Source organism: Ovis canadensis, chromosome 9 (genome assembly GCF_042477335.2).
Source record: "Ovis canadensis isolate MfBH-ARS-UI-01 breed Bighorn chromosome 9, ARS-UI_OviCan_v2, whole genome shotgun sequence".
Classification (NCBI taxonomy): domain Eukaryota; kingdom Metazoa; phylum Chordata; class Mammalia; order Artiodactyla; family Bovidae; genus Ovis; species Ovis canadensis.
Window position 1 is genome coordinate 60,671,350 of NC_091253.1, and position 27,204 is coordinate 60,698,553.

The 27,204-nt window shown below is 42.9% G+C and overlaps 2 protein-coding genes across 9 annotated transcripts in view; one reads left to right on the top strand and one right to left on the bottom strand.

Moving 5' to 3' along the window:
- Positions 1-10,571, bottom strand: part of JPH1 (junctophilin 1) — an 88,129-nt gene extending 77,558 nt beyond the window's left edge. For all 6 annotated transcript variants that reach the window (XM_069601049.1, XM_069601047.1, XM_069601045.1 and 3 more), the window contains exons 1-2: positions 9,790-10,571; positions 3,454-4,213 (exon numbers count right to left, since the gene is read on the bottom strand). In XM_069601049.1, coding sequence (XP_069457150.1) covers positions 3,454-4,213; positions 9,790-10,168 — 1,139 coding nt within the window. In that variant the 5' untranslated portion in view covers positions 10,169-10,571. The remainder of the gene's footprint in view (positions 1-3,453; positions 4,214-9,789) is intronic.
- GDAP1 (ganglioside induced differentiation associated protein 1) overlaps positions 10,172-27,204 on the top strand; it is a 50,244-nt gene continuing 33,211 nt past the window's right edge. Inside the window, exons 1-2 of one of the 3 annotated variants that reach the window (XM_069601051.1) lie at positions 10,172-10,477; positions 11,189-11,404. The gene's annotated coding sequence lies outside the window, so the exon portion shown is untranslated. Of the gene's footprint in view, positions 10,478-10,577; positions 10,762-11,188; positions 11,405-27,204 lie in introns of those variants that run through there. The other 2 variants (XM_069601052.1, XM_069601050.1) reach the window with 2 other exon arrangements.

Consider the following 27,204-nt stretch of genomic DNA (forward strand, 5'->3'; position numbering starts at 1 on the left):
TAGAACAGAAAAGTTACAGGAGCCCATTATTAGCATCCCTTAAAGTTCTAACTCTAAATGCTAACCTTCAAGGCAACTCAGTATCTACAGACGGTTGCATCATTTCTGTCATCTCCTACCTCTTAGGTGATCCTCATATTCCTTGATCTAGAAGAAATAAACAGGGGTCCATAAGAAGACTTCAGAAATAAGCTTCATTGTGTTTCCTAGGACGATGCACCACTGCCTCTTCTAAGAAGTAAAGATCCAGAGATTTACCATGCTTTCCTGAATCTTTGGACTGAAGTTGGTTGGTACCATGTCTCCTGATTTTCCTGAGCCGCCATTACTGGTGAGTACAGTTGTTTTCCCTCAAAGGCTTTGCTTCAAGCTAAAATAAGGTGATGGTACAAAGGTGGACCCATTTCCTTGGGATTTCAGAAACAAGCAACAATCTCTATAGCACAAGAAATAACAGCAATACAACAATAACTAACACTACCAGTCAGGCAAACTGAAGTGGTCAGTAACTATTAACACATCATTTCCCTTTGCTGCTAATAGTGAACCAGCAATTTCAACAGTGGCCGCTGCCAGGAGTCTTACTTTCTAGTTCTTATTCTGCCATCATTGGGGCAGAAAAAGGGGCAGGGAGAGGGGAAGAGTGTCTTTATGGTCTTAAACCTTTGATTATTTTTTAAAGACAAAAACACATTATGTAAATAACAACTGCTAGAGAGGCCAGGAAGGACTGAGCAAGTTGCAAGTCTCTGTATCTGGAGAAGTCATTAAAGCAGAATCTGGAAAGAGACTAAAAACAGTGAAAGTAAAATATAAAAGGTTAACAGGGTAGTAAACTTTTTTTTTTGCCTATTGTGTCATTGAAAGAGTGTTTTTTTTTTTATTGTAGTCAGAATACTTCACATGAAATCTACCCTATTAAACATTAAGCGCCCAATACTTAAACTGTAAAGACTCTCCCTGCAATGCAGGAGACCTGGATTCAATCCCTGGGTTGGGAAGATCTGCTGGAGAAGGGAATGGTTACTCACTCCAGTATTATTGCCTGGAGAAATTCCATGGACAGAGGAGCCTGGTGGGCTACAGTGCATGGGGTCACAAAAAGTTGGGCACAACTTAGTGACTAACACTTTCACTTATTTTTTACAGTATTATCTCCAGGCACAGTGCGGTAGAAAGCTCTAGGACTTATTTTTGCTTAACATGAAACTTTATACCTTGGAACACCACCTTGCAAATGCTCCTTCAGCCCCTGGCAACCACCTTTTCATTGCTTCTACGTGTTGGACCATTACAGATCCTTCCTATAAGTAGAATTATGCAATGTATTTGTTCTGTGATGGACTTGTCACTTAGCAAAATGAACTGAGCGTTTTTTAAAAAGCCAAGTGAAATCTTAAGAAGTAGTTAACTAGCTAAGTTAACTAGCTAGTTAGTACAAGGTCTTAAGATGTTCGTTGATTATAAACTATTATAACACAATACTCGCAGACTATGTAACACCCTCCTCCCCCAAAGACTTTTGACAGAGAGACTGTGGCTAGCTAGGAGTTGGATAAGAGTTTTATGAAACTGTTATAATCACAGATCTTTGCATCACAACCTTTCATTATGTAGGTTCCTCCAATTTTAACTAATCATAAAAGTCAATAATTAAAGCAAGCGTAAGAAAGTCATTTGCTAGAATGTCCCACATAGGTTCATTTTTCACCTGCCAAGATTGAATTACCTCTTGTATATCAGTAGGTGACAATAAAAGGGAAGAAGCCAAGAGTGCATTTCAAATTAGAGAATAAGAACTAACAAAGAGTATCTCACTAGCTTTAAAAGTTAGCTGAGGGCCACGAAGGCTAGCAAGGTTACATGTGCCAAGTAGCCTACTGACAAGCAATGTAAAAAAACAAGTCAATGCAATAACTGATCACAGAAAACCACCATCTAAAATAAACGATGCTCAGCAGAGAAGAGAAGAAAGACCCTTCCTCAAAGTCTGTGCCTATTAACAGGCAAAATTAACTTTAAAACACGGTCAGCTTGGGATAGAGATGTGTATCTTGAGTACTTTTATATCTAAAAATATTGCAAAACACAAGATGGCCTCCAGTTTCCAGTGTGTCAGACACTTAAAAGTAAACAGTAGCCATAAAGCAGGATCATTTTTTAAAAGGAAATTTCAGATATCTGGAAATATTAAGTTGAACAATATGAAATGGCCATTTTTGTATATTAAGTCTGAACATCAGAAATTTCACGTGATTCCGCCAAAGAAAAGGCAGGGCTTATTAATTTAATGTTAAGAATTAAAGTTTGAAGACATGCTACGAGTCTTTGGTTTCATAAGGTTAACTTCAGGGGGAGAATATTACTAAAGTAAGAAAAGGATTTTCAATATTCTGTGCTAAAAGTATATCTCAAATCACACAGAACTGGGGCCAGTCAGTATTTGCTTAGATAAACCTAAGAAAAAAGTTTTCCGTGTATAACCAGTCCTTTTTCATTTTTGTCTAACATATGTCATCCATCCCTAATAAAATTTTCTATTCCCAATCGATTTCTCCATCCTTCTGGTTGAATGCTTGAATCCAGCTATTAAAGGTAAAACTTTAGGCGCATGGACCTTCTGTGCCCACATACACCCCACTTCTCAATCTATTATTCACTGCTTTCTCCTGCTCACTCCAGCCCTTCTCTACCACTCTTTCTTTCAAACTTGGCACACTGACAGTCCCATCTGTCCGTGTCAGGCTCTCCCCACCCCCTTCCTTTTAATACACCCAGTGATCTAATCTTTCTTGCCTAGAATGGGGGGGATTCTGCTGAGCCCCAATCCCTCTGCCTTTCCCATGCAGGTGAGTTTTGCTGTTCAAAGAATGCTTGACGGATTTTGTCATATACCTCTCCATTTCTGCCTTATTTAGACCTTGATCACTTGCTCAAAACCAATTTCACCTAGAAGGCATCAATAAACAGAATGTGAATGTTATAAATGAGGATAATTTTCTATGGAGGAGTTGTACACATCTGCAACTTTGATGTTAGAATAAAAAGGTTCACCTACACTGGGTAGGTTTCCATGTGGATGGATATTTTCTTCCCAGCACACGATGTACCACGTTCTCTCTGGAAGTATTTCAGGGGTATTTTGTCTTTTTTAAAAAAGATAACTTTCTGGACTCTGGAAAATGTACATAGGCACTGAGTGAACTCCATCATGTTTAGTATTAAGGAAGTAATTTTAAGAGGAAGGGGACCACAATGCGCCTTCAACACTTTTTCAGGATGGAGAGTTTCATAGGAGTTTCAGGTACATTTCTGCCTCATTCTATCGGGCTGAATCCTTTTCCACTTCTGATTCTGGAACCTATGCCGCCAAAGGACTGACACACACAGATTATCTGATATTCTACCGTTTCCAGAGACCCGGGCAGTGCCACCCCTTCGGCATTTACATACCTGGAGTTCGCTATTTCCACTTTGGTTCTTGCCATGGCGGCTGCCCGTTGTGCGCCTTCGATCGCTCTGTCCACCTTCTCCCTAGTTTTTGTATTTCTTATTGGTATCAGCTGCTTCCTTATTCCACGGACCAGAATATTATTTTTGTATTTTCCCTCTTCCTTGGAGCCGTCAGGAAAGACAGTGCAGCCGTAGCCGTGCCTCTTGTTATTTGCCCACTCGCCTTCGTACTTCATACCGTTGGAACGCTCGCTGATGCCAAAGCCCGTGCGCTTGTCGTTCTTCCACTCGCCCATGTAGGTCTCCGTGGTGGTGGCGTCTACGTGATCTTCCACGGGGCAGAAGTCACAGTCGACGTCGCCAAAGCTGATGGTGGAGTTGGCGTCGCTGGAGCTGATCCGGCTCATGGCCGCGTCGCTGCGGACCGAGCTGCGCTTGCTGGAGATGGACGACTTGGACTCGGACTTGCGCAGTTTCATGCTTCCCAGGAGGGAGCCCCGGCGGAAGAGGCCGCCCTTCTTCTTGCCAGAGAGCTCGGCGTCGGCGTGAAAGTTGAGCACGAAGCCGCCGCGGGTGCCGGCCGGGCTGTCGGCGGCGGCCGCGGCGTCGTGGAGCACGCTGCCATTGCTCTGCTCGCTGCGCAGCGAGGCCAGCGACGTGCGCAGCGGCGAGCGGATCACCGTGGCCATGCCGTAGGGCACGCTCTGGCGCACGCCGTAGCCGTGCCGCATGCCGCCGGCCCACTGGCCTTGGTAGGTACCTTCGAGAGAGCGCAAGAGAGCACAGCGTGAGTCCGGGGCTGCAGATAGGCCGATGGGGGCGTGGGTGCGCACATGGAGAGCCCTGCGCAGGCCGGGAACTCAAGGCCCAACCCCGCCACACTGCCTAGTCAACTCTAGGCCATGCTTCGGAAATTCCCTTTGTGAATCCCCACCCTGAAGTGTTGTGTCTAGGCCGTTTCTGTAATTGTATGTCAGCTTTGGGGATATAGATGTATCCCCAAACGAGTGTGCTGCTTACCTTTGGTAAAACTGAGAGGAAGCCAGAGGAAAATTAACTCTCTTAACCCTATGGAATTCATCTCAGAGCAAAGGTGTGCCTGACAGTGCCCATTAAAACTTTGTTGACACCATTTTTTCAGTGAATATTATGCCTTCTCAGGAATAGGATAACCTCGAATCTAAATCTACATAGGTTTTTCCAATAGGTTTTTTTTTTTGCCTTTCACTGAAAACATTTTACAAAGCACTGACTTCTAATACAAGAGTGATCATTAGAAAACTTTTCTCCCCTGAAATTAACACATCAAAACCCCCTCTGAGGCAGGCAGTGCAATAGCAGACCAAGAAATGAGCTCTATTTGTGAGCTGTAGTTTTACTAATTTAACTGAAAAATGAGAGACTTCAGGTCCGGCAGTTTGACATTCCAACAAGCTCAAAGACCTAAAATTATTAGTGATCTGAATGCTTGGAACATGAGTTGTCAAACAAGTTTTCTTACATTTTCTTTGTACCACATTCATCATGTTCTTTTAGGGCACGGAAAACTATTTAACATTCAGGATTATTATTTAGTTTTGGGTGATCCTTTTTAAGCTGAGAGGGATTTGACAAATAGAATATATATTCTGAATAGAGTGAACCATTATAAAAAAAATGGGCAATTTAACATTTTGTACTTCCAAGTGAAAAGGTCAAGATCTGTCCCATATTTGCTAAATTTCTGTTTTCTTCTGGTCATTCTCCTCATGGTTTCCCTAGCTTCTGCCACTGTACTGTGAACCACATCCTAAACTGGAAACATTCTGAGGGCAGGCATTACTTCATAGGAGAACACAAAATTTCCACACTTCTGGCTGTGTGTCCTCTGGTATGTAGATGTTTGATGACTTTATAATAAACAGCTGTGGTGGCTTAAAAGCATGCACTATTTACCTTTGGGAAAACTAAGATAAGGTCAGAGGAAAACTTCCACTCTTAACATTATGGAATTCATCTCAGAAGAAAGGTGCATTTGACAGCGTACATGAAAACTTTGTCATCACCAGATCATTTTTTCAATGAATAGTATGCCTTCTCAGGAATATGATAATCTCTAATTTAAAGCATTTGTTTTCAGAAGTTTTTCTATTAAGTAAATTAGCAAAGACATTTAAAAATTAACCTGGAGCAACTTCCTAAATCATCTTAGGAGGAACTGGATGTTAAGATTAGGAACTTAGAATTTTCTGTTCTAAATTGAGTCCATTTCCTTTTAATTAAAGGCAAATTTTATATTAAACTAGCCCTCCAAAGAAGTTACATGAAAAATTTAAGACGTAATTACTTCTGTATTCTAACTCACAAATATTATAGAAAGTAAATCTTAACTGTTTTGACTTCTTTCAGTTTCTGGTTATATAGAGTTACTTTGCAGTATACTTTTCATTTCAGATTGCCATGAAAAACTTTCCATTGAATGGCATACATTTACTTTTAAAATACTGAGAAGTGCTGCTTACTGATTATTTCATGCACTTAAAAGTTAAAGCCATAGTGGCTCCCAAGTCAAAAGTTTTGACTAATCGCAAGACTACCATCTCCCTCTGTTCATTCTGACATATTTTTGGTATATAAATAGACAGTAGCAGGGTGACAATGACATATTGGGTTGGTCAAAAAGTTCATTGAGGTTCTTCCCTTATATATCTGACAAAAAGCCCAAACAAACTTTTTGGCCAATCCAATACAAAGGGGGTCTGGTACTGTGAATGTCATACTCTGGATAGGTCTTAACATCTTAACCTGACATCTCAGAACTTCTGAGGAGGTGGGTGGGCCATGACTTTCCCAAAAGGATAAACCCCAAAGGATAAGACACTCAAATACAACATTTCAGATGAAGAAGCTTTCTACTCAGTATTAGCCATCTCCAAACACCACCACTGTAACCCAGAAGGAAACTGAAATTACTGGAAAATTGCAACTGACTTTCCCTTTGCCTAGATAGATAAAAATTCAAGTTCGAAGATAAAAGTTATACAACCTGACTTATATGCACTAAAACAAACCACCTTATTTTAAAATATTTTGTTTAAATAAACAAGGAACACTATAATAATTCTCCTCTAACTTTTCTACAAGTTAATTTTGCTAGAACAACTTCCAAACATACTGTTTGATATCAAGTACTTAAACTTTTAAAACACAACCACACTATCTTAGGAAATGTTTAACACTGAGGGGAAATTAACAACTAGTTTCCTTAATCTGCTATCTCCAAAATAAGACTAGTATCTAGAATTTCCAAAGACACACTGCTTGAAAATCTAAGTGGTTTAAGGCAACAGCAATAACTAGAAAGTTTAAGTTGTTGCTTGACTGTAGTAGCAGAGAAGGCAGAACAATGGCATTGCCTATATTCCCATCTTACCCTGTTGAGGAACACTGCATGGAAGAATTCCTCCATAGAATTGCTAGAAACTAATTTACAGTCAAAGTGTTAGTGATTCATCTGAAATTTAAAGTAGGTTTAGTTTAGTCAATGAACTTAAGTGGGGGAAAAGGGCCTCTTTTTCCTTACGAAGCAGGTGCGTTCCACCTGCTCCCTGCTGCTCAAAGTTCTAATTAGTTCCTCTCAATTTCTTACATATGGATGCATAGTTCATAAGTTTAAAAAATATTTTTACGGATGTTCTATGACTTTTCATCTGGGAGCTGATTTTCTAGATACAGCCATTTTCACTAAATAAGTTTGTAGTGGAAGACTTCCAATTCAGAGAGAATTCCAGTCAAATTTAGATTTAATGTGCCAAATTTAAATCTACATGCTATGAATGAAAATGTGCATGGACAGGAATGCGTATAATTAACACAACAATGTATCTTTCTAGATATATTCTAATAGTTTCATGACAGGTGAAAAAAGGAACCACAGCAGGATCCGAATTTTTACCAAATATTCTGGGCACCTAGACTTGGATTTTGGGAGCACTGTACTAACTATTCTTACTTAATATTCAGGGGGTTCTATTTCAACAACACTTCATACTCAGATCACTAGTAAAATAAACTGAGTGATAGTTGTCAATGGAATTACAACTTCCTTCCTTCTGAGTTTAACGTCACCACAAAATACATGCAATCAGATTTTCTTAAGTCTGACAGAGGCTGCTAGGGATGGACTTGTGGTGGTGCAGAGGCAAGAAGTAAAGCTTGTGGAAGTGATCTGTCTTATTGTGGCCAAAATCTTTGCAGGAAATAAGTTATAGCAATACACTTCCACTTAGAACCCCATTTTATGATTCAGGACTTTCTAATTAACTGATTGACATATGAAAGAAATTAACAGTAAGAATTCAATTATGATTTTTAGGAGTCTCCCCCTGCCCCTTTCCTAATTGGTAGCATATTAGATTATTTGTTTGTTTTGGTAGAAAAAGAAAACCGAAGTCCTGTGGTAATGCCAAATTTTGAGGTTTTTAAAAAATTCTTTTAAAAGTTAGTTTTAAAACAGGAGGCCAATTATCCATAGTCACCCTAGACACTTATTTGAGCTTTGGCAATACATAAACAGAGGACCTTTACTGTGCTATATATATATATATTTTTATTGCTAGGTATAATGAATACTCTAAACCAAGAGATTTTGTTTAATGAGTAGTAACTTTAAAAGAAGACATTTATTTTTAGCCTTCCAAATACTGAAGTAAAAGAACTATCCACCACCTTCTTGAAAGGTTGTAAAATAATGCACACGTCTGAAAGATAAGATTTGCATTCCACTTTTGAGCATGGAATTTAGTTATATTGTAGACCAGGGCCTCTGATAAAATCCAGTCACAAGCTAACACATTTATATGGGTGTAAACTAAGGTGCTCTGTGCCCACTGAGAACATTTAAGGGCCCTAATTAACTACTGTGGAACTTGAAAGTCACACAGCCCATACACAATTATTAGAGACAGCCTCCCCCCTCCACTTTTAATCCATGAGAACTATATCCATTATTTATACTGTAGGACGAAAAGATGTCCTTTTTAGCCAATCCTACCATGCTGCCGGTTTGTATTTGAAACACGGCCCAAGTGTTCTGAGTAAGTGAAGTGTACAAATTGTATAAGCTTTTATATAAGCAGTTGCCTGACTGGGCTGGACAAACTTTCAATTGGGCCCCTTTAATATCCTCCAACTCTGGGCTGCAGAATTCCGAAATGTGACAACCCTTTTCAATTATGATTATTATCAGAAACTGTGTTTTGCCAAAGCATAAGCCATTCGTCCTTCTCGGTTTATTACACAAGCAAATTCATCAGGTTTTGACACCTGTATCAATAATATATACTTTTCCTGGTTGGGGGAAAAAAGGAGGAGGGCTATGCTCTATTATATACAAAATTTCTTTTGCAAAAATTAGTAAATATTAAAATTAGGTGAATTTTGCTTACAGCCAGCATACGGTTTTACATCGCACACCTTAGGGCAAACCGGCGATTCCCTACTGCTATTCTCAGGAGTGAAGTAGCTGTTAATTTAGCTGTTATAGGAATACACCTTTCAATTGTATTTTTTAAAATATAGACTTCCCTGTTCGTTTGTAAAATGTTTTCCTGGTAATTTTCCCAGATATCTCCAGATCAACAATGACTACCTTCTTTTGATAGAAAACCGATACTTTAAGAAAGCGAAGGAAAACCAGAAAGAAAACCCCGCATTCTTTGAACCCCACCTGCATCAGGTGGACTCTCCACTCCCAAAACTACGATTACTTTCCAAATGCACTTCCGATAAGGAACAATTCCCCAACATCCCAGTTCTGGGGTTCTGACTTCTATCTTTAGGCCACTAGAGGACCAGAGGCGAAATACGACTCCACGTGAAACCAATCCCGGGAGCTGGGCGCCGCGACCGCCAGCCTCCAAGCCCAGGGCGCTCGCTCTCACTCCACGGGAGTGGCGATTTCAAACCCGGCCGGGAGAGGGAGAGATCAGGAACGTAATGTGACGGGCTCAAGTGACAGCGTCCTCTTCCCAGTCCAGCCCTCCCGGGCACGCTCCCTCCCGGTGGCAGCGCGGCGCTGGCGCCGGCCAGGTGTCTTCACGCCTTGTTCCCCCGGGTGTGGACACACCGCCCGCCCCCAGAACCGAGTCAGATCCAACCCCCGCGCACCCGCCACGTCCTACCGCCCCCTCCCGGGGAGAGTGGCCGCGGGAGGAGGGTGGGAGGCTCCCCCAGGTATTTTGGCGGGTTTCGGGACACGTGCGCCTTGCGTCCTCCCCGCGGCCCCGCAGTCAGGGGCAAAGCCCTCCCCCAGAGCCCAGCTCGCGGGGCAGCCGAGCCGCCAGCGACGCAGCTCACCTCCGTCCCCGTAGGTCTCCACGCCGTACCCGTCCTGCAGCCCGTTACTCCAGGTCCCCTCGTAGCGGGCGGGGGTGCACAGGCTCTGCCGGACCCCGTAGCGCCCCTTGAAGCCATGTGACCACTCCCCCCGGTACATCCACTTGCCCTTCGTCTCCACCCCCAGCCCGTGCCGCTTGCCCTGCGCCCAGTAGCCCTGGTAGGTGTTGCCGCTGGGCCAGGTGTAGCCTCCGACCACCTCGAAGCCGTGCGACCAGGAGCCCGAGTACTCGCCCTGGCCCTTGGGCCCCGTGCAGATGCCATGCCCGTGCGCCTTGCCCTCCTCCCAGCCGCCGCAGTAGGTGCCGCCATCGTCGAAGTCGAACCTTCCGCCCGTCATTCGGGGGGCAGCCCCGGCGCGCTCCCCGCGGGGGCACGGACGCGGGCAGAGCTGGGCACGGCAGGGTGTAGCTCGGGGGTGGGGGCCCTGCGGGCGAGCTCACGACAGCGCCCCGGGCAGCTCGTGCCGCCGCTCGGCTCCAGTCCGACGCCGCCCCCGTCCTCCCCTCTTCTTTCGTCGCCGCCACCGCCGCCTTTCTCCTCCAACTCCTCCTCCTTCGCCGCCGCCGCCGCCGCCCGAGGCCAGCGCCGCGCGCGAGAGGACAGCTCGGGCTACGGAGCGGACCTTCAGCTGCTCCTGCCCGCCCACGTGAGCCGGGCGCCGCCCCGTGCCCGCCCCTCTTCCCCTCCCCAGGCGCCGAGGCCCGGCCCTGCGGCGCTCCGCTCCCTTGCCAGCTCCCCCCGCCCCCGCCCCTGCCCCCAGCCCGGGAGCCACCGCTTCCCCGGCGGGCGGGCAGGGGGACGTGGGGACCGCCCGGCGCTGCCGTGCGCAGTAGCGGGATACGGGTGGGGGGCGAGTGTGCCCAGGGGCGCGCGCGAGTGCCCGCCTGCCTGGAGACCGAGGCGTGGGCGTGGAGGGCGGCGGAGGCTCCGGTGTGTGTGTGTGTGTGTGTGTGTGTGTGTTTGGGGTTTATCACCGTGCTGGAGCGCCTAGAAGTGCGGCCACGTGTGTGTGGAGGGAGAAAACTCCGAGGCGCGTTTGTCTGCATGGGCTTTTCGTAGTTGCCTGTTTTCCGGCATTCCAACTTGTGTACCGTGGCGTTTGTCATGCTCAGCTGTCACCGTGAATTAACATCCCCCGGATAGATGGTTGCATGTGAAAGAAGTCTGCGACAGCCTAGATATAATTGTGCAGAATGTTCTTTTACACCTACCCGTCTTGAAGCACATGTGTTTGCATTTCTTTAATGAAGATACGGGGGGGGGGGGAGGGCAGTGCAGTTTGAAAAAGCACAAAATACATGGGTTCGGTTTTTTGGTTTGTAATAATAAAGAGGATGTTTTTCATCTGTCTTCGTAGGGATTTAGGTATTCGTGTCCACCTCAGCCTGTTCCTTCTGAAGTCGCCTGTGTTCTTCTAACAACCCTAGAAATTCTTCATCCCGGAGCTGTGTACTCAACAGGCAGACGGCTCAGTCTGTGTATGTTGTCTGAGTGTCTGGAATGTACACCTGGTTCCTCTCCACTGGCACCCACAATTTAAGAAAGTAAATAGACGCTTTCAAGGAGAAACATGGTAAGTAAAACACTGCTCTAAACTTACAAAGTCTGTGACCTACAAAACCGGGGACAGGTGTCAGCTGGTCTACTTTTCAGCTACAATACTGCTCAGTTGAATTCACTGTACACAACTCTTTTAAACCTCTATTTCATCATCATCCAAATGGGAATGTCAAGATTTACCTTTCACTTTCTCTCTGTTAAGTAATAACTGAATTTATTGTGGGGGCAGTGTCAAGCCAAACATGAGAGATCTGTTAATAGGAGAGTTGAAACGTCAGTATTGCCTCTGGGTAAAAGCAGGCACTAGTTTCAACCTCACCCTTAAAATCCCCATGAGAGACACCTCTCTGTTGTGCATAGCCAGGGTCTTAGGTTGGCCTTTCAAGGACTCTGCTCTGCACAGTATTTATGGTATCCCTTAGACTTAGGAGCTTTTGCATGACAGAGTAAGCACCAGAGGCTGCCAAGGGTTCTCTCACTAGGTTCTGATAATCAGATAAAAATACAAGGACAGGTGTCAGGGAAGGCAGCAAGGAAAAAAGGAATCTAAACCGCACAGAAAAGGAACTGAAACTGACCTTGATCGGCTCTAGCTCAGGACTGGAGCTGGCCTTTCCTGCTTATCTGGCTGAAATAGTGAAAGAAAAATCTCAGTTTACACAGAACCAAATCACCAAAGAGGATTAGAAACCCTCATCCATGGTGCTGCCTACAGAGTTGCCAGGAATAGTGCTTACCCTAGTGGCCTGAAATAATTACGCACCTTGCTCAGCATCTTGTCCCCGGACTGGGGATTGATTTAGGCCACTGGGAAAATGAGGGCCCAGGATTTCGCAGCTGAACCATAATTCCATTTTTCTGTTACAGGGCACACCAGGATCAGGAGCTACTGTAGACATTTCCATCTATTTTGGGGTTCTGTTTGATATGAGAAACTGTGATTGCTCAGGTCAATATACTTATTTTTTTTCCTCTCATTTTTGAACTGGCTCTCTTTGTAGAGCAACCTTTGTTTCTTTCCCTTTTTGGTTTTTTACCCACTCGTGTGTTAGGATCTACACACATGAATATTTGAGGTTCACACTTTTGTTTGCAAGCATGGTAGAACCATTTAATGCTGTGTGTGTGTTTGCACGTGTGCACTCACTTGTGTCCGACTTTTTGCGAGCCCATGGACTGTAGCCCACCAGGCTCCTCTTCCATGGGATTTCCCAGGCAAGAATACTGGAGTGGGTTGCCATTTCCTTCTCCAGGGGATCTTCTCCACCCAGGGATCAAACCCGCATCTCTTGCGTGTCTGGCATTGGCAGGCAGATTCTTTACCACTGTGCCACCTATTCTTCCTAATTAGCTCTCAGGCAGATGATGGACTTTCTGAAATATACAGCACAGAGTGAGTTTCTGGCTTCTATAATAGATGTGAGTGAAGTCCATCTATGGTAGATGGACAAAGGGTGGTGGTATGGACACATCCCGGGAGAATATGGAGATTTGAGGATGACAAAAGATATGACCATTTATCCCTTAATCTCTTCCTCTTGCTATCCCTAATAGATGTCTTCCTTGGAAAGACCCTTCATTAAAAGAAAGACTCTACCACCATACGTCTGCTATTAAATTTCAACTCATCAGTCCTAACTCGACTCTGCCACTGACTCTCTTCATGGGTGAAAATTAGTATCTAATTTTTGGTAGCTCACTGAGCAATTTTTGGCAAAGTAACCACTCAAGCCATGCTTCCGTTTGCCTGCTGTTGTCCTGGTGGAATGTTTCTCCAGTCTCACTGATGTGTTCATTAATGTCAGTGTTCACGTTCAATGGTGGTGATTGGAGAAGACAGGGAACAAGAACCAGGAAGAGGAAGAGGCCCTGACGGTGATGGTTCTGCTCACAGGAGCAGTAGAACAGTGCTGCAGTTTACTAGCTGGGGTCAGTAATGTCCTCACTTTCCCTCTCACTCTGAATCTTTGCCCTGGCTAAGGGGGAGTTGAATTTAGCTTTAAGAAGGGATTAGTAAGAAGAGAATGTGAATGTTAGTTTGACAGGTGGGGTGGGGGAGGCCACTAAAGCCCAGGGGCCAACAGCCACGCTAGCACTTGGTTTTTTTCCTCCATGTTCAAAACCCAGCACTAGTAGGTTTCCATTCTAAAAACATTTGTAACCAAAAGTAAGCCATTTGAGTGTGAATGTTACTAACAACATGGTGGTGAGGATATGTGGCTTAGAATTTTATCTTTTTTTTTTTAAAGCTGAGGCTGTATTTAAAATTTCATTGGTGATTTCCTTTTATTTACACATTAGAATTATTGAGAATTTTTAATAAAACTACAAATGACAGAAAGCTAACCTGGAGGTGTATGTTGTCTGCTGCTGCTGCTAAGTTGCTTTAGTCATGTCCGACTCTGTGGGACTAAAGTGTGTTTATTGATTCAAAGTGTAAGAAAGCAAATAGAATTAAAATTACTTGATTTATAAGTCAAAGTTAGTATTACTACTGTAATATATAGGATGGATAAACAAGTTCCTACTGTATAGCACAGGTACCTATACTCAAGATCCTGTGATAAACCATAATGGAAAAGAATATGAAAATATATATATGTATAATGGAATCTCTTTGCTGTACAGCAGAAATTAACACAACATTGTTATTCGTAAATGAATAAATAAAATACAGGACTGCATGCATGCTCAGTTGCCTGAAGTCATGTCTGACTCTTGAGACTCAATGGACTGCAGCCCACCAGGCTCCTCTGTCTATGGGATTCTCCATGCAAGAATACTGGAGTGGGTTGCCATGCCCTCCTCAAAACAGAGGATTACTAGCATATGCCTGGAGAATCCCAGGGATGAGGGAGCCTGGTGGGCTGCCATCTATAGGGTCGCACAGAGTTGGACACGACTGAAGCGACTTACCAGCAGCAGCGTATTTATAATAAAGCATTCATGAAAATTTAAGAAATTTTCCCACAGTAAATGCAAAAGTTAAGAAATGTAGCCAGAAACTTTGTAGACAACATGAAGTCAGAAGAGGAAGCAAATTACAAAATTAATGATTTTCAAAACTTTGAAGGAAATTATATTATGCTAGATTAGGTACTAAATTCTTTACATGTATTAATTCATTTAAATCTCATAATAACCCATTGGTTAGTACTAGTATTATTACCATCTTACAGAAGAAAATCCAGAGGAGGGAATGGCTTCCCACTCCAGTATTCTTGCCTGCAGAATCCCATGAAGAGAGGAGCATGGCAGGCTACAATCCATGGGATCGCAAAGAGTCGGACACAACTGAGCAACTACAGAAGAAAATAAAGTTTAAGGACAGTTTTGTGCCCAGGATCATTCGAGGTAGAAATGGTTGAGCTGGAATTTAAATGAAATCTGTCTGACTCTATTACCAGTCTTTACTGGCGTGTGGGTGAGAGCTTCCAAATGGGGGAAGAGGCAGGTTAGGTGGAGATGGTAAGGGGTGGTAAAGATGACCTTTTTATTTTATAGAACAGCTACCTGGATAATAGTGATGCTGCTGTCTAGAATTAAAGAAATGGTGGAAGAAGAGTAAATTATAGAGGTTGGAAAGATAGGTTCATATCGGAACAGATGATCCAGAAATATACCTTAGAGATGTTCAGTAGTTGTTAATACAGGTCAAGAACTAAAAGTAAATTAATAAGTAAATATAGTTGTCCTCAGTATCTGTGGAATATTGGTTTCAGAACCACCCCTCTCAATACCAAAATCCACAGTGTTCAAGTCCCATATATAAAATGGCACCGTATTTGTATATAACCTATGCCTCTCCTCCCATATTCTTTAAATCCTATCTAGATTTACTTATAATCACCAATATAATGCAAATGCTATATAAATAGCGGCCAGCATGCAACAGATTGAAGCTTTACTTCATGAAACTTTCTGGAATTTTTTTTTTCCCCAAATATTTTTGATCTGTGATTGGTGGAATCTGTGGATGTTGAGTTTGATACAGCATAAGGAGGGCCAGCTATAATCTGTGAGCTCCTCTTCTGAAAGCTGTTTTTCAGTAGCCCCTCCCTTTTGAGACTTGTACTATTCATGTTAGCCCACTTTTTAGGAAGCCAGAAACTTGCTCTATGCTGTGTATTTCAGAAAATCTATCTTGTCTATATCAGTCTCCTTGTTCATCCAGGACCAGTGGCTTATCTGCTATGCCCCCACCTCCTGTCACTTCCATTGTCCCAGGCTACCTCAACCTGGCCTCACCATCCATTGCCTTCTTCAGCATCATGGCCTTTATTTTAAAGCCCTCACACACAGCCTGGGACTTTCTCTGATTCACACATAGGTCAGTGCTGAAGACTAGAACTTGACAATCTCACTCGTTGACAACACTCGCTGGTCTTTCCCATTCACTGAACAAGCATGGACTCTTGGCAGAGTCTTCACTCCTTTGATGCCCTTCATGTCTTCCTGGCCCTTCCCTGTCCTGCCTGAAGAACCCTACTGCATCTTTTCCACTGCACTTTCCTTTCCATAGTGACCTCTTGGTTCATCCCCCTGCCCAGCCCTCAAGCCTAAATCAGTTTCTCCTCCCCTGCTGATAGGAAACCCCTTCTTGGAATAATCAATAACATTTACCAGTTGCCATTGCAAATTATGGGTGGCAAACCTCAGACCAGTCCCTCCACACCACATGGCAGATCTCTTCCCAGGAAACTTCTAGAAGCCCATTACTGTCCTCAAGCCCTTCTCAGCCCCAGTTCTTTCCTACTTGTCTTCTTCCTCCTGGAGAAAAAGTGGTAACCCATGGGAACACCTTCCCTCTCTTAAACCTTCCACTGGTTCTCATTTTCTATCTTTCACCACCACCTCATCCCAGAGGCAAATATGTCCTTTTTCCTCCCCAAGTTTTGGGTCAACTCCTTCTCTTTTGAATATACTGTGTGCTTCCCTGGTGGCTCAGAGGTTAAAGCATCTGCCTCCAATGCGGGAGACCTGGGTTCGATCCCTGGGTAGGGAAGATCCCCTGGAGAAGGAAAATGGCAACCCACTCCAGTATTCTTGCCTGGAGAATCCCATGGACGGAGGAGCCTGGTAGGCTACAGTCCACGGGGTCGCAAAGAGTCGAACACAACTGAGCGACTTCACCTTCACCTTTGAATATACTTTAATTTCTTTCCTTCCATCCAACAGAGGTACTCGTATGTCTACCATGTTAAGACAGCCCTTATTTCCTGGTCCTGCTTGCACCTCAAGACTCCTGTCCTCAAAACTGCACACCTCCTTGAATGAGTAGGTTACATTCAAGTCTTTCCTTCCCACCTCTCCTCACACCACTTGATGTGGGTTCTACCCCACCAGTCTAGGGCAGCTTGTTCAGCCATTAGTGAGTCACTCAGTCATGTCTGACTCTGTGACCCCATGGACCATAACCCACCAGGCTTCTCTGTCTATAGAATTCTCCAGGCAAGAATACTGGAGTAGGTTGCCATTCTTTTCTACAGGGGATCTTCCCAACCCAGGGATTGAACTCATTGCAGGTGAATTCTTTTTTGTCTGAGCCATTTAGGGACCTCCCAGTTGACAGCTACGATGGCACCTCTTCAATTCTTCTGCTAGGATTGGCAGCTGTGAATTTGATACTGGTGAACACTTACCTCCCTCAGCTTCTGTAAAACCCACGTCTCTTAGCTTATCTCTCCTCTCCTACCCCCTCTCCTCCCACTTCAGCTGTCTCATTCCCTGTGTGTTTTTCTTCTGATCCCTTTCTAGTCTCCTTAGGCTATCTTTTGTGTCCAAAACATTAGCTTCATGGTGTCCAAATTTTGTGTAATTACTGGATACTTGTTAGCTTATTTCATACAACTAGGCAATCCTGCCCTAGGGGCTAAGAGTCTAATTTAGAAATAGTCTAATTCTGATATAAAAACATCAGCTGAGCCTTATTTAAGTCTCAAGGGCAGTTCTTTGGTTCTTCCTATAATTTGTCCCTTGTGGTCTCTGCCTCTTTTTCCTAGTGGGCAGAGGTCCACTGGACTTAGACAGCATATGTGTCCAATGACAAGGCTCACAGGGAGTTCAGGAAAGGTCTAACAATGAAAAAGGTAATGACAGATTAAGGAGAGACTTAAAATGGTTAGTCGGCTTCCCTGGTGGCTTAGATGGTAAAGAATCTGCCTGCAATGCAGGAGACCTGGGTTTGATCCCTGGGTCTGAAAGATCCCCTGGAGAAGGAAATTGAAGGTGATTTAAAGCAATGGAAAGTTTTCCCATACTCTTGGACTGAAAGAATTAATATTGTTAAAATGGCCACACTACCCAAAGCAGTGTACAGATTTAATGTGATCCCTATTAAATTACCCATGATATTTTTCACAGAACCAGAATAAATAATCATAAATTTTATATGGATTCACAAAAGACCCAGAATTGCCAAAGCAATCCTGGTGGGGGGAAAAAAAAAGCTGGAGGCATAACCCTCCCAGATTTCAGACAATACCTTAAAGCTACAGTAATCAAAGCAGCATGGAATTGGCACAGAAACAGACATCTGGGTCAGTGGAACAGAATAGACAGCCCAGAAATAAACCCAGACACCTAAGGTCAATCTTTGACAAAGGAGGCAAGAGTATATAGTGGGGAAAAGACAGTCTCTTTAGCAAGTGGTGTTGGAAAAGCTAGATAGTCACATGTAAATCAGTGAAGTTGGAACACTTCCTCATACCGTATACAAAAATAAACTCAAAATGGCTTAAAGACTTAAATATAAAAGAAGGACACCATAAAACTCTTAGAAGAGAACATAGGGAAAACATTCTCTGATGTTAAGTTGTAGCAATGTTTTCTTAGGTCAGTCTCCCATAGCAATAGAAATAAAAGCAAAAACAGATGGAACTGAATCAAACTTAAAAGCATTTTCACACAAAGGAAACCATAAACAAAATGAAAAGACAACCTATGGACTGGGAGAAACTATTTGCAGATGATGCAATCGACAAGGGCTTACTTTCCAAAATATACAAATAGTTCATACAACTCAATAACAGAAACCCAAACAGCCCAATCAAAATGGTCAGAAGATCTAAATAGACATTTCTGCAAGGAAGACATACAGATGACTATTAGGCACATGAAAAGATGCCCACATCACTAATTATTAGAGAAATGCAAATCAAAACCACAATGAGGTATTACCTTACAGTGGTCAGAATGGCCATCATTAAAAAGTCCACAAACAATAAAATGCTGGAGAGGGTGTGGAGAGAAGCCATCATATACTGCTGGTGGGAATGTAAATTAGTGCAGTCACTATGGAAAAAGTAATGGAGTTTCTTTAGAAAACTAAAAACAGAGTTACTATATGATCCACCAGTCTCACTCCTAGGTATATATCTGGACAAAACCCTAGTTTGAAAAGATACATGTACCTCAGTGTTCATATCAGCACTTTTTACAATAGCCAAGACATGGAAGCAACCTAAATGTCCATTGACAGATGAGTGGGTAAAGAGGTGTTACATATATACGATGGACTAATATTCAGCCATAAAAAAGAATGAAATAATGTCATTTGCAGCAGCATGGATGGACCTAGGGATTATCATACTAAATGAAGTAAATCAGATGTAAAAAGGCAAATATATCATTTGTATGTGGAATCTAAAATATACTAATGAACTTATTTACAAAACAGAAACCAGGCTTACAGACATAAAAAACAAACCTCCCAAAGCGGGAGGGGTAAATTAGGAGTCTGGGATTGGCAGGTACAAACTGCTATACATAAAATAGATAAACAACAAGGTCCTACCATAAAGCACAGGGAACTCTATTCAATATCTGAAAATAACCTATAACGAAGAAGAATATGAGAAAGAATGTATACACGTATAATGGAATAACTCTGCTGTATGCCAGAATCTAACACAGCATTATACATCAACTACACCACAATTTTAAAAATTTTAAAAAAAGGGAGGTGAACAATGTTGCTGAAAGCGCAACTAAGGAGTAAGTAGTTGCCAAGTGACTGATCTTTGAAGGAGAGAAAAACACAAAATCCGTTATTAGACAGGAAAGAGATGTATAATATAATTGGGGAGTGAATGGTTCCAAGAGATCTGAGATGGGATTTGAAACAATGGCCGATAATAGAAGAGGCAGCCCTCTGACTGAGTGCCACTGGGGAATGCCACATCCTTGCCAAGTGCTGCAGTCCCAGCCTACATACCACCTTGGCACGCACACCTCAGAGACCTGGTGGATTCTTCAGATACTGACTGCATTCCAGATAAAGCTTCAATTCCTCTTCCTTGCCTTAAACGTATTCTAGAATGTATGTCATTGCTTGCATCTCACTTATTACTTTCACATGACAAGCACTTTTTAAAGCTTACTCAGAAGGAGGAACACTCCAGGGGGTGGCCTTGGGGGTGCACAGCTCAGATCTCCCTCCCAGAGAACCTGCAGCTCAGAGGGAACTTGGCAGACAGCCTCCAGCTGCTGAGAGTTCAGATCTGCTGTGGTGTTCACACCAAGTCCATGCTCTGCCCGGGACATCACCTTCAATGTAAAGGCAGGGCTTCCCTGGTGGCTCAGTGGTGAAGAATCCACGTGCTAGGGTAGGAGACACCCGTTCCGTCCCTGATCTGGGAAGATCCCACGTGCTGCAGAGCAATTAAGCCCATGTGCTACAACTACTGAGCCTGTGCTCTAGAGCCGGGGAACTGCAACTACTGAGCTTATGTGCTGCCTACTCAGCTGGTGCACTTAGAACCCGAGCTCTACAACAAGAGAAGCCGCCACGATGAAAAGCTGTCTCCTGCAGCTGGGGAGTAGTTCCCATTCTCCGCAACAAGGAAAGCTTGCACAGCAACAATGACCCAGCACAGCCAAAAATAAATAAATGAATATTAAAAAAGTAAAAGGCAAATGGCTGGATCTCATAAACTCTGTTATATAACTCCCCCCTGGCCCCAGCCCACCCCCCGAAAAAAGACAAAGAGGAAAAAAGTAAAGCAGAGCACCTGGTAGGCCTCTTGGATTCTGGGAACAATACCACACTTAGAAACATCTCCAGTGTACATGCTGAATGACATGGAACAAAGGCTGCCAGCTTCGAGAGGGCTCAGAGCAGGAAAGCATTTTGCAGGAGGCCGGGGCTCTGGTACTAGCGGCCCTGCCTCTTGGGCCATATCATCAGGCAGATCCTTTGGTGTTAATGTTTGGTGTAGGTGGTGAGAAAAGATGCAATGTGAAGATTGTGGCAAGGCCCAGTGGAGGGATCACAATGCAGGTCTCTGGAGCTCTGACACAAGGCCATAGAATCTGCAGAAGAGAATTCTAGAATTTTTGAGAAACAGTTACTTGACTTTAGCAAAAAAAAAAAAAGGAATGCTTGATCGTGGGATACCAAGTGACTATTACTTTAGAATTTCCCACTGTGAGCTGGGTCCTGTTGAACCTGCCAAGACAAAGTTGGATGAAACCAACCATACCCTTTATGAAACATAAAGGGTAATGGTGACCTATACAAAAACACCCGAATGATATGAAGATGGACAAACCTAGTTGCCATCTGTTGTAAGATGAACATGATATATCCAGGATCAAGATGAGCAGAACCAAAGGACACAAGAAAGCTACAAGAACAGGCTGCCCAGAGCCCCATGTGCCCTAGGATTTCACTAACATCTCTTACCCACTATCACCTATGGGAAGACTGGGGTTCCATTTGACCAGTTGAAGGAGGAAGAGAAGCTTGGTTTATCAATGGACAGGCTATTATGTGGATGAAGCTGAAAATGAATGAAGGCTTCATTATAGCTCCACTCAGGAGGGGTCTTGAAAGTATTCAGAGAGGGAAAATCTTTGCAAGGGACAGAGCCGTGAGTGCTGAACCTGGTCATGTATTTTATGGGAAAGGAAAAGTGGCCTGAGGTGGGGAACATATGGAGATTTCAAGCAATGGCCAACAACCTGGCCATCTGGTCAGAGGTCTGGAAGGTGGTAGAGCAGACATGTGGATGAACATGTGGGAATGGGCCGAGTGTGAGGAGTTTTGTGCTACATGTCAATGGCCTTCATGAAAGCGACACTGAAAAGCCAGGACTCTACTTAGATTGTCTCCAGCCAATAGCTGAGCACAGTGGGACTGCTTGAGCTAGACCATTCCTTCTCAACACAGGCCTCCTCTGCCAGGCTTATATTTTCTGTGTTCCCTACTGACCTGGCTGAAATGTTCCCCACTGACAATGACCTGGCCAAGCTACACAGCAGTCTGAGTTCCCCCTACTGAACCCCGCTTTCTTCCCTCTTTCCTTTCACAGGTTTCAGACCTGTGTTGTGACCCAAAGACTCTGCCCACCTACTCCTGATTCCTTTGGTCTTATCCCTCACATGTGTTCACTTCAGTATATCTTTTGTATGTCTAATTCCATCCTGACATCTGCTTGTTGGGGGATCTAAACTGATACACCCAGTGATCTTTTAAAAATAAGCACATACATAAACATGTTTATGTTTACAGGTAGGCCATGGTCAAAGAGAGATGAAAGTCTGCTGTATTACTTGAAAAGGTACATGCACCCCTATGTTCATAGCAGTGCTATTCACAAGAGCCAAAATATTAAACAACCTAAATGTCCATCAACAGATGCATTCATAAAGAAGATGTGGTGCATATACACAATGGAATACTACTTAGTCATAAAAAGAATGAAATAATGTCATTTGCACCAATGTAGATACAACTAGAGATTATCATACTAAGTCAGAGAAAGCCTGATACTGTATGATATCATGTATATGTGGAATCTAAAATATGTCTACCAAACAGAAACAGACTCATAGAGAACAGATTTATGGCTGTCAAGGGAAAGATGATGTAGGGGAGAGGATGGGCTAGGAATTTGGGATTGGTAAGAGCAAACTCTTAACAATAAGGTCCTAATGTATAGCATAGGGAAATATATTCGATATCTTGAGATAAACCATAATGGAAAAGAATATGAAAAAATAATGTATAGGTTTGTATAACTGACTCATTTTGTAGTTTAGAAGAGATTGGCACAACATTGTAAATCAACTATACCTCAATAAAAACAATAAGAAAGTCTGCTATAGAACTTAACAAAATTGAATTGAAAATCAGATTTTTATGGTTCTTAAAAAATGAAGAAGCTCTCTGTGTATTGATATGGAAAAATCCCCAAGATCTATTAAGTGGATAAAAGCAATATACAGAATAATGTATGTAACCTGTTGAATTTTTCTGCACTTATATCTATGTAAAAATCTGTAGGGGAGGACGGGCTGGGGGAGAATCCTCTAAAGATACAAATTAAACTAAAGGGGATGGGAATGGCCATGCTCATTACGTAATATTTTCATTTGTTTTTATCTTGCACCTTGAAATTGTGCTACCTATTAATAACTACACTGAAATGTCAATCTTCGACATTTTTGCATGTTACTATTTTCAAAATCTGTTATTGACCATAACTTCCCATTGGCATATGAAATAGTAACCTATTTATAGCAGTGAGTGGACCTGATAAACTTAGAAAGAAGAAAGAAAAATAGTGCTAAGTTGTGTCTCACTCTTGGGATCCCATGACCTGAAGCCTGCCAGGCTCCTCTACTCATGGGATTCTCCAGGCAAGAATACTGGAGTGGGTTGCCATTTCCTTCTCCAGGGGAGCTTCCTGACCCAGGAATTGAACCCAGGTCTCCCTCATTGCAGGCAGATGCTTTACCAACTGAGCTACATAGGGACCTGATAAATTTAAGGACTGTCTAAAACTTAGTCTCCCAGATGGTAAAAGACTGTGTGATCCAGATGGCTGGAGCAATTTCTGACTCACCAACTGATGGAATAATTCATAGCTTCTCTGTGTGAGTGTGACAGAGTGGACATTTAGAGACTTCCAACTGTATACTGTATTTCAACTGTATACTGAACACTAAGATCATGGCATCCAGTCCTATCGCTTCATGGCAAATAGATGGGGAAACAATGGAAACTGTGAGAGATTTTATTTTGGGGGCCTTCAAAATCACTGCAGATGGTGACTGCAGCCATGAAATTAAAAGACGCTTGCTCCTTGGAAGAAAAGCTATGACCACCCTAGAAAGCATATTAAAAAGCAGAGACATTACTTTACCAAGAAACATGCATCTAGTCAAAGCTATGGTTTTTCCAGTAGTCATGTATGGATGTGAGAGTTGGACTATCAAGAAAGCTGAGCACCAAAGAACTGATGCTTTTGAACTGTGGTGTTGGAGAAGACTCTTGAGAGTCCCTTGGACTGCAAAGAGATCCAACCAGTCCATCCTAAAGGAAATCAGTCCTGAGTATTCATTGGGAGGACTGATTTGTGAAGCTGAAGCTCTGATACTTTGGCTACCTGATGTGAAGGACTGATTCATTTGAAAAGACCCTGATGCTGGGAAAGAGTGAAGGCAGGAGGAGAAGGGGATGACAGAGGATGAGATGGCTGGATGGCATCACCGACTCGATGGACATGAGTTTGAATAAGCTCCAGGAGTTGGTGATGGACAGGGAAACCTGGCGTGCTGCAGTCCATGGGGTCACAAAGAGTTGGACACGACTGAGCAACTGAACTGAACTGTATGCTGTTGTATTAGTCCCGGCATGGTTGCTGAGCTGAATGAGTTGCTACTTCTGTAAAGAAGTATGCACCACCATTTCCTTCCTGAATGTTACAGCCCACGCTAAATTATGCCTCATTTCCACCTCTGATCCATACTAAATATTCCTTTAGTACAGATACTTCATTAAAGTGCAGGTAAGAGTCCCTTGGCAAGCATTTTCATTGCTTGTTCAGACTCCACTTTTCCCTGGCAAAATCTCTTGAAGAGGCTTAGTCACATACATTCTGAGAGCTTCCCCTGTATCCTAATGTATTTCTGATGAATCATGTCTGTAGGACAGTTTTCCAAACTCCCCTGATGTCAGTCATCAGGGGGCACTTGTTAAATAAACTCATGCCCAGGTCTCTCCTTTGGTGAATTCTGCTTCAGTGGGTTTGAGCTGGAATCTGTGATTTTAGTAAATACTCTGAGTCTTCAGGGAAACATTACTGTAGGGTCATGTAGCCTCATATAGGCTGCCTTAGATTCCATAAACTGATAAAGTGAATTCAAAGTTTCCTGATACTAGTGATCCTAATATTAGTTTCTCATATGAATTCTTCCTCAAAGTGCTTTGATAATTGTAAACAATATCCTCCACATCATTTAAAAGGCAAAATTTAAAAGTCCTATGTAAGTGAATGGTTGCTAAGAGTAAGTGTACAATAGACAGGGAATAATTATCAGTAAAAGAAGTCATTAATGAGGTGACCTTGAAACCCAGAACTTAACAAAATTCTGATAATTCTAAACGAAATCAGTTGGTGGACTTGTGAAGTCTCCATTCCTTTCCCAGCGACTTTAGAATATAATCCCTTATTGGTCATATAATTTGTAATTATTTTCTTCTATTCAGTAGGTTGTCTTTTTGTTTTAGCAATGATTTTCTTTACTGTGCAGAAGCTTTTTAGTTTTATTAGGCCCCATTTGTTTATTTTTGCTTTTATTTACTTTAGCAGACAGGTCCAAAGAATTACTGCTGTGATTTATATCAAAGAATGTCCTGCCTGTGTTTTCCTTAAGGAATTTTATAGTGTCTACTCTTACATTTAAGTCTTTAATCCTTTTTGAGTTTATTTTTGTATGTGGTATTAATGTTCTCATTTCATTCTTTTACATGTATCTGTTCCAGTTTTCCCAACATCATTTGCTGAAGAGATTTTCTTTTCTTCATTGTATATTGCTTCCTCTTTTGCCATAGAATAAGGGACTATAGGTGTGTGGTTTATTTCTGGGCTGTCTGTTCTGTTGCACTGATCTACATGTCTGGTTTTGTGCCAGTTCCATGCTGTTTTGATTACTGAATCTTTGTAGTATGGTCTGAAGTCAGGGAACATGATGCCTCCAGCTCTGTTCTTTTTTCTCAAGACTACTTTGGCAATTTGACATCTTTTGTGGTTCCATGTACACTTTAGGATTATTTACAGTAAAGTGATATGTTAGCTAAGCTCTGAAGGATGAGGAGGAGATGGCCTGGAAAGTAAGCAGGGGATCAGCTGAAGAAGAGGAAACAACTCTGAGGTAGAAAGAGCTTGGCACACTGAAGTAACTGAAGACAGGACAGTATGTTTGGACTCACTGAGCAAGGGAGAAAAGATCTTGGTAAGAGATGTTGGTGGAGAGGGAGGCAGCCACCAGGGCCTTGTTGTGATCGAAGAGCTTTTAAGAAAGGATAACTGTCTAGCCATTTCCCCCATAGTTCGGGGTAGGGCAGAGAAAGGAAACGGGAAAGAAGGGTAGTATTGGAAAGAAAATATGAAAAAGGTGTTAAAACCAGCCCCTCCTTACTGATTCTGTGAAGCAAGATGTGACATACCCCCCCCACCCCCCACCCCTCCCCGCTACAGAACAGTGTTTTTTAAACTAAAGAAATGCATCAACAGTTTTCAAAGAAAAGCAAATATTTATCCAGACCTCTTGCCCATGGTGGTTTCAATAATTTTATATGTATTTATATATTCATTATATACATGTACTTAAATATATAAACCATCAGATGAGGTATACCTCTGTCTGCTTAGAATTTATTTACAACATAAAACCAGCATAAATTAAGAACAAGTAATTTTGAAATTAGCAAACTGAATTTAATGTGACAAATGATGTTTTGATGAAATAAGATTACTGCTTGCATTAAAAAAATTTTTTTATAGCATTGCCCAAGGAGTCACAGTTTCTCCTGATTCAGTAAAGGCATCCTGCTGGATGCTGTTGAGGACTCGTCTACAGGATTTCTTAGAAGTCTTTCTTTGTACAGAGTACTGGCCCACCATTTGGCTATTACTTGATGGATATACATCATTTGCATATTAGGTCTGCCTCTCTGCTCACTAGTCAGAAACAATTAAAGTAGAAAGACTCAATGGCAATGTCTGCCTGAGCATAAACACAAGCTTAACCACCAAAACCAAGTGATAATCCAGTTCAGTTCAGTTCAATCGCTCAGTCGTGTCCGACTCTTTGTGACCCCATGAATTGCAGCACGCCAGGCCTCCCTGTCCATCACCAACTCCCGGAGTTCACTCAGACTCACGTCCATTGAGTTGGTGATGCCATCCAGCCATCTCATCCTCGGTCGTCCCCTTCTCCTCCTGCCCCCAATCCCTCCCAGCATCAGAGTCTTTTCCAATGAGTCAACTCTTCTCATGAGGTGGCCTAAGTACTGGAGTTTCAGCTTTAGCATCATTCCTTCCAAAGAAGTCCCAGGGTTGATCTCCTTCAGAATGGACTGGTTGGATCTCCTTGCAGTCCAAGGGATAGTCTAAAGAGATGAAAAATCTAGAGAAAATTACCAGACCCCTTAGAATACATGGGTGAACTCCCATAGGTGTGTGGACTTTTGTTTGGAAAACAGTTTCAAATATGAGAGCCAATTATCCCCAGAGATTTCCTGGGGGTGTGGGGGGGAAGGACACTATTCGTCCTCACATAGAGCCATGCAGACAGAATAAATTGTTCCTTCCAACATTCTAAAAAGGGATCAGTGGAATCCAAGGTTTGGTAGGGTCAAGAGGGATCATAAAGATTTGAGTGTAAGGAGAGACCAACCTGGGTGTGGTCACAAGTCCCTGTGGTTCCTGCTATGGTACTCAGGACAGACAAGATTAGAAAGAGGCGTCTGAGATGTCTCTGCCTCCTGGCCAGTTGGCTGAAAAAGGCTTACAGCATTAGCCT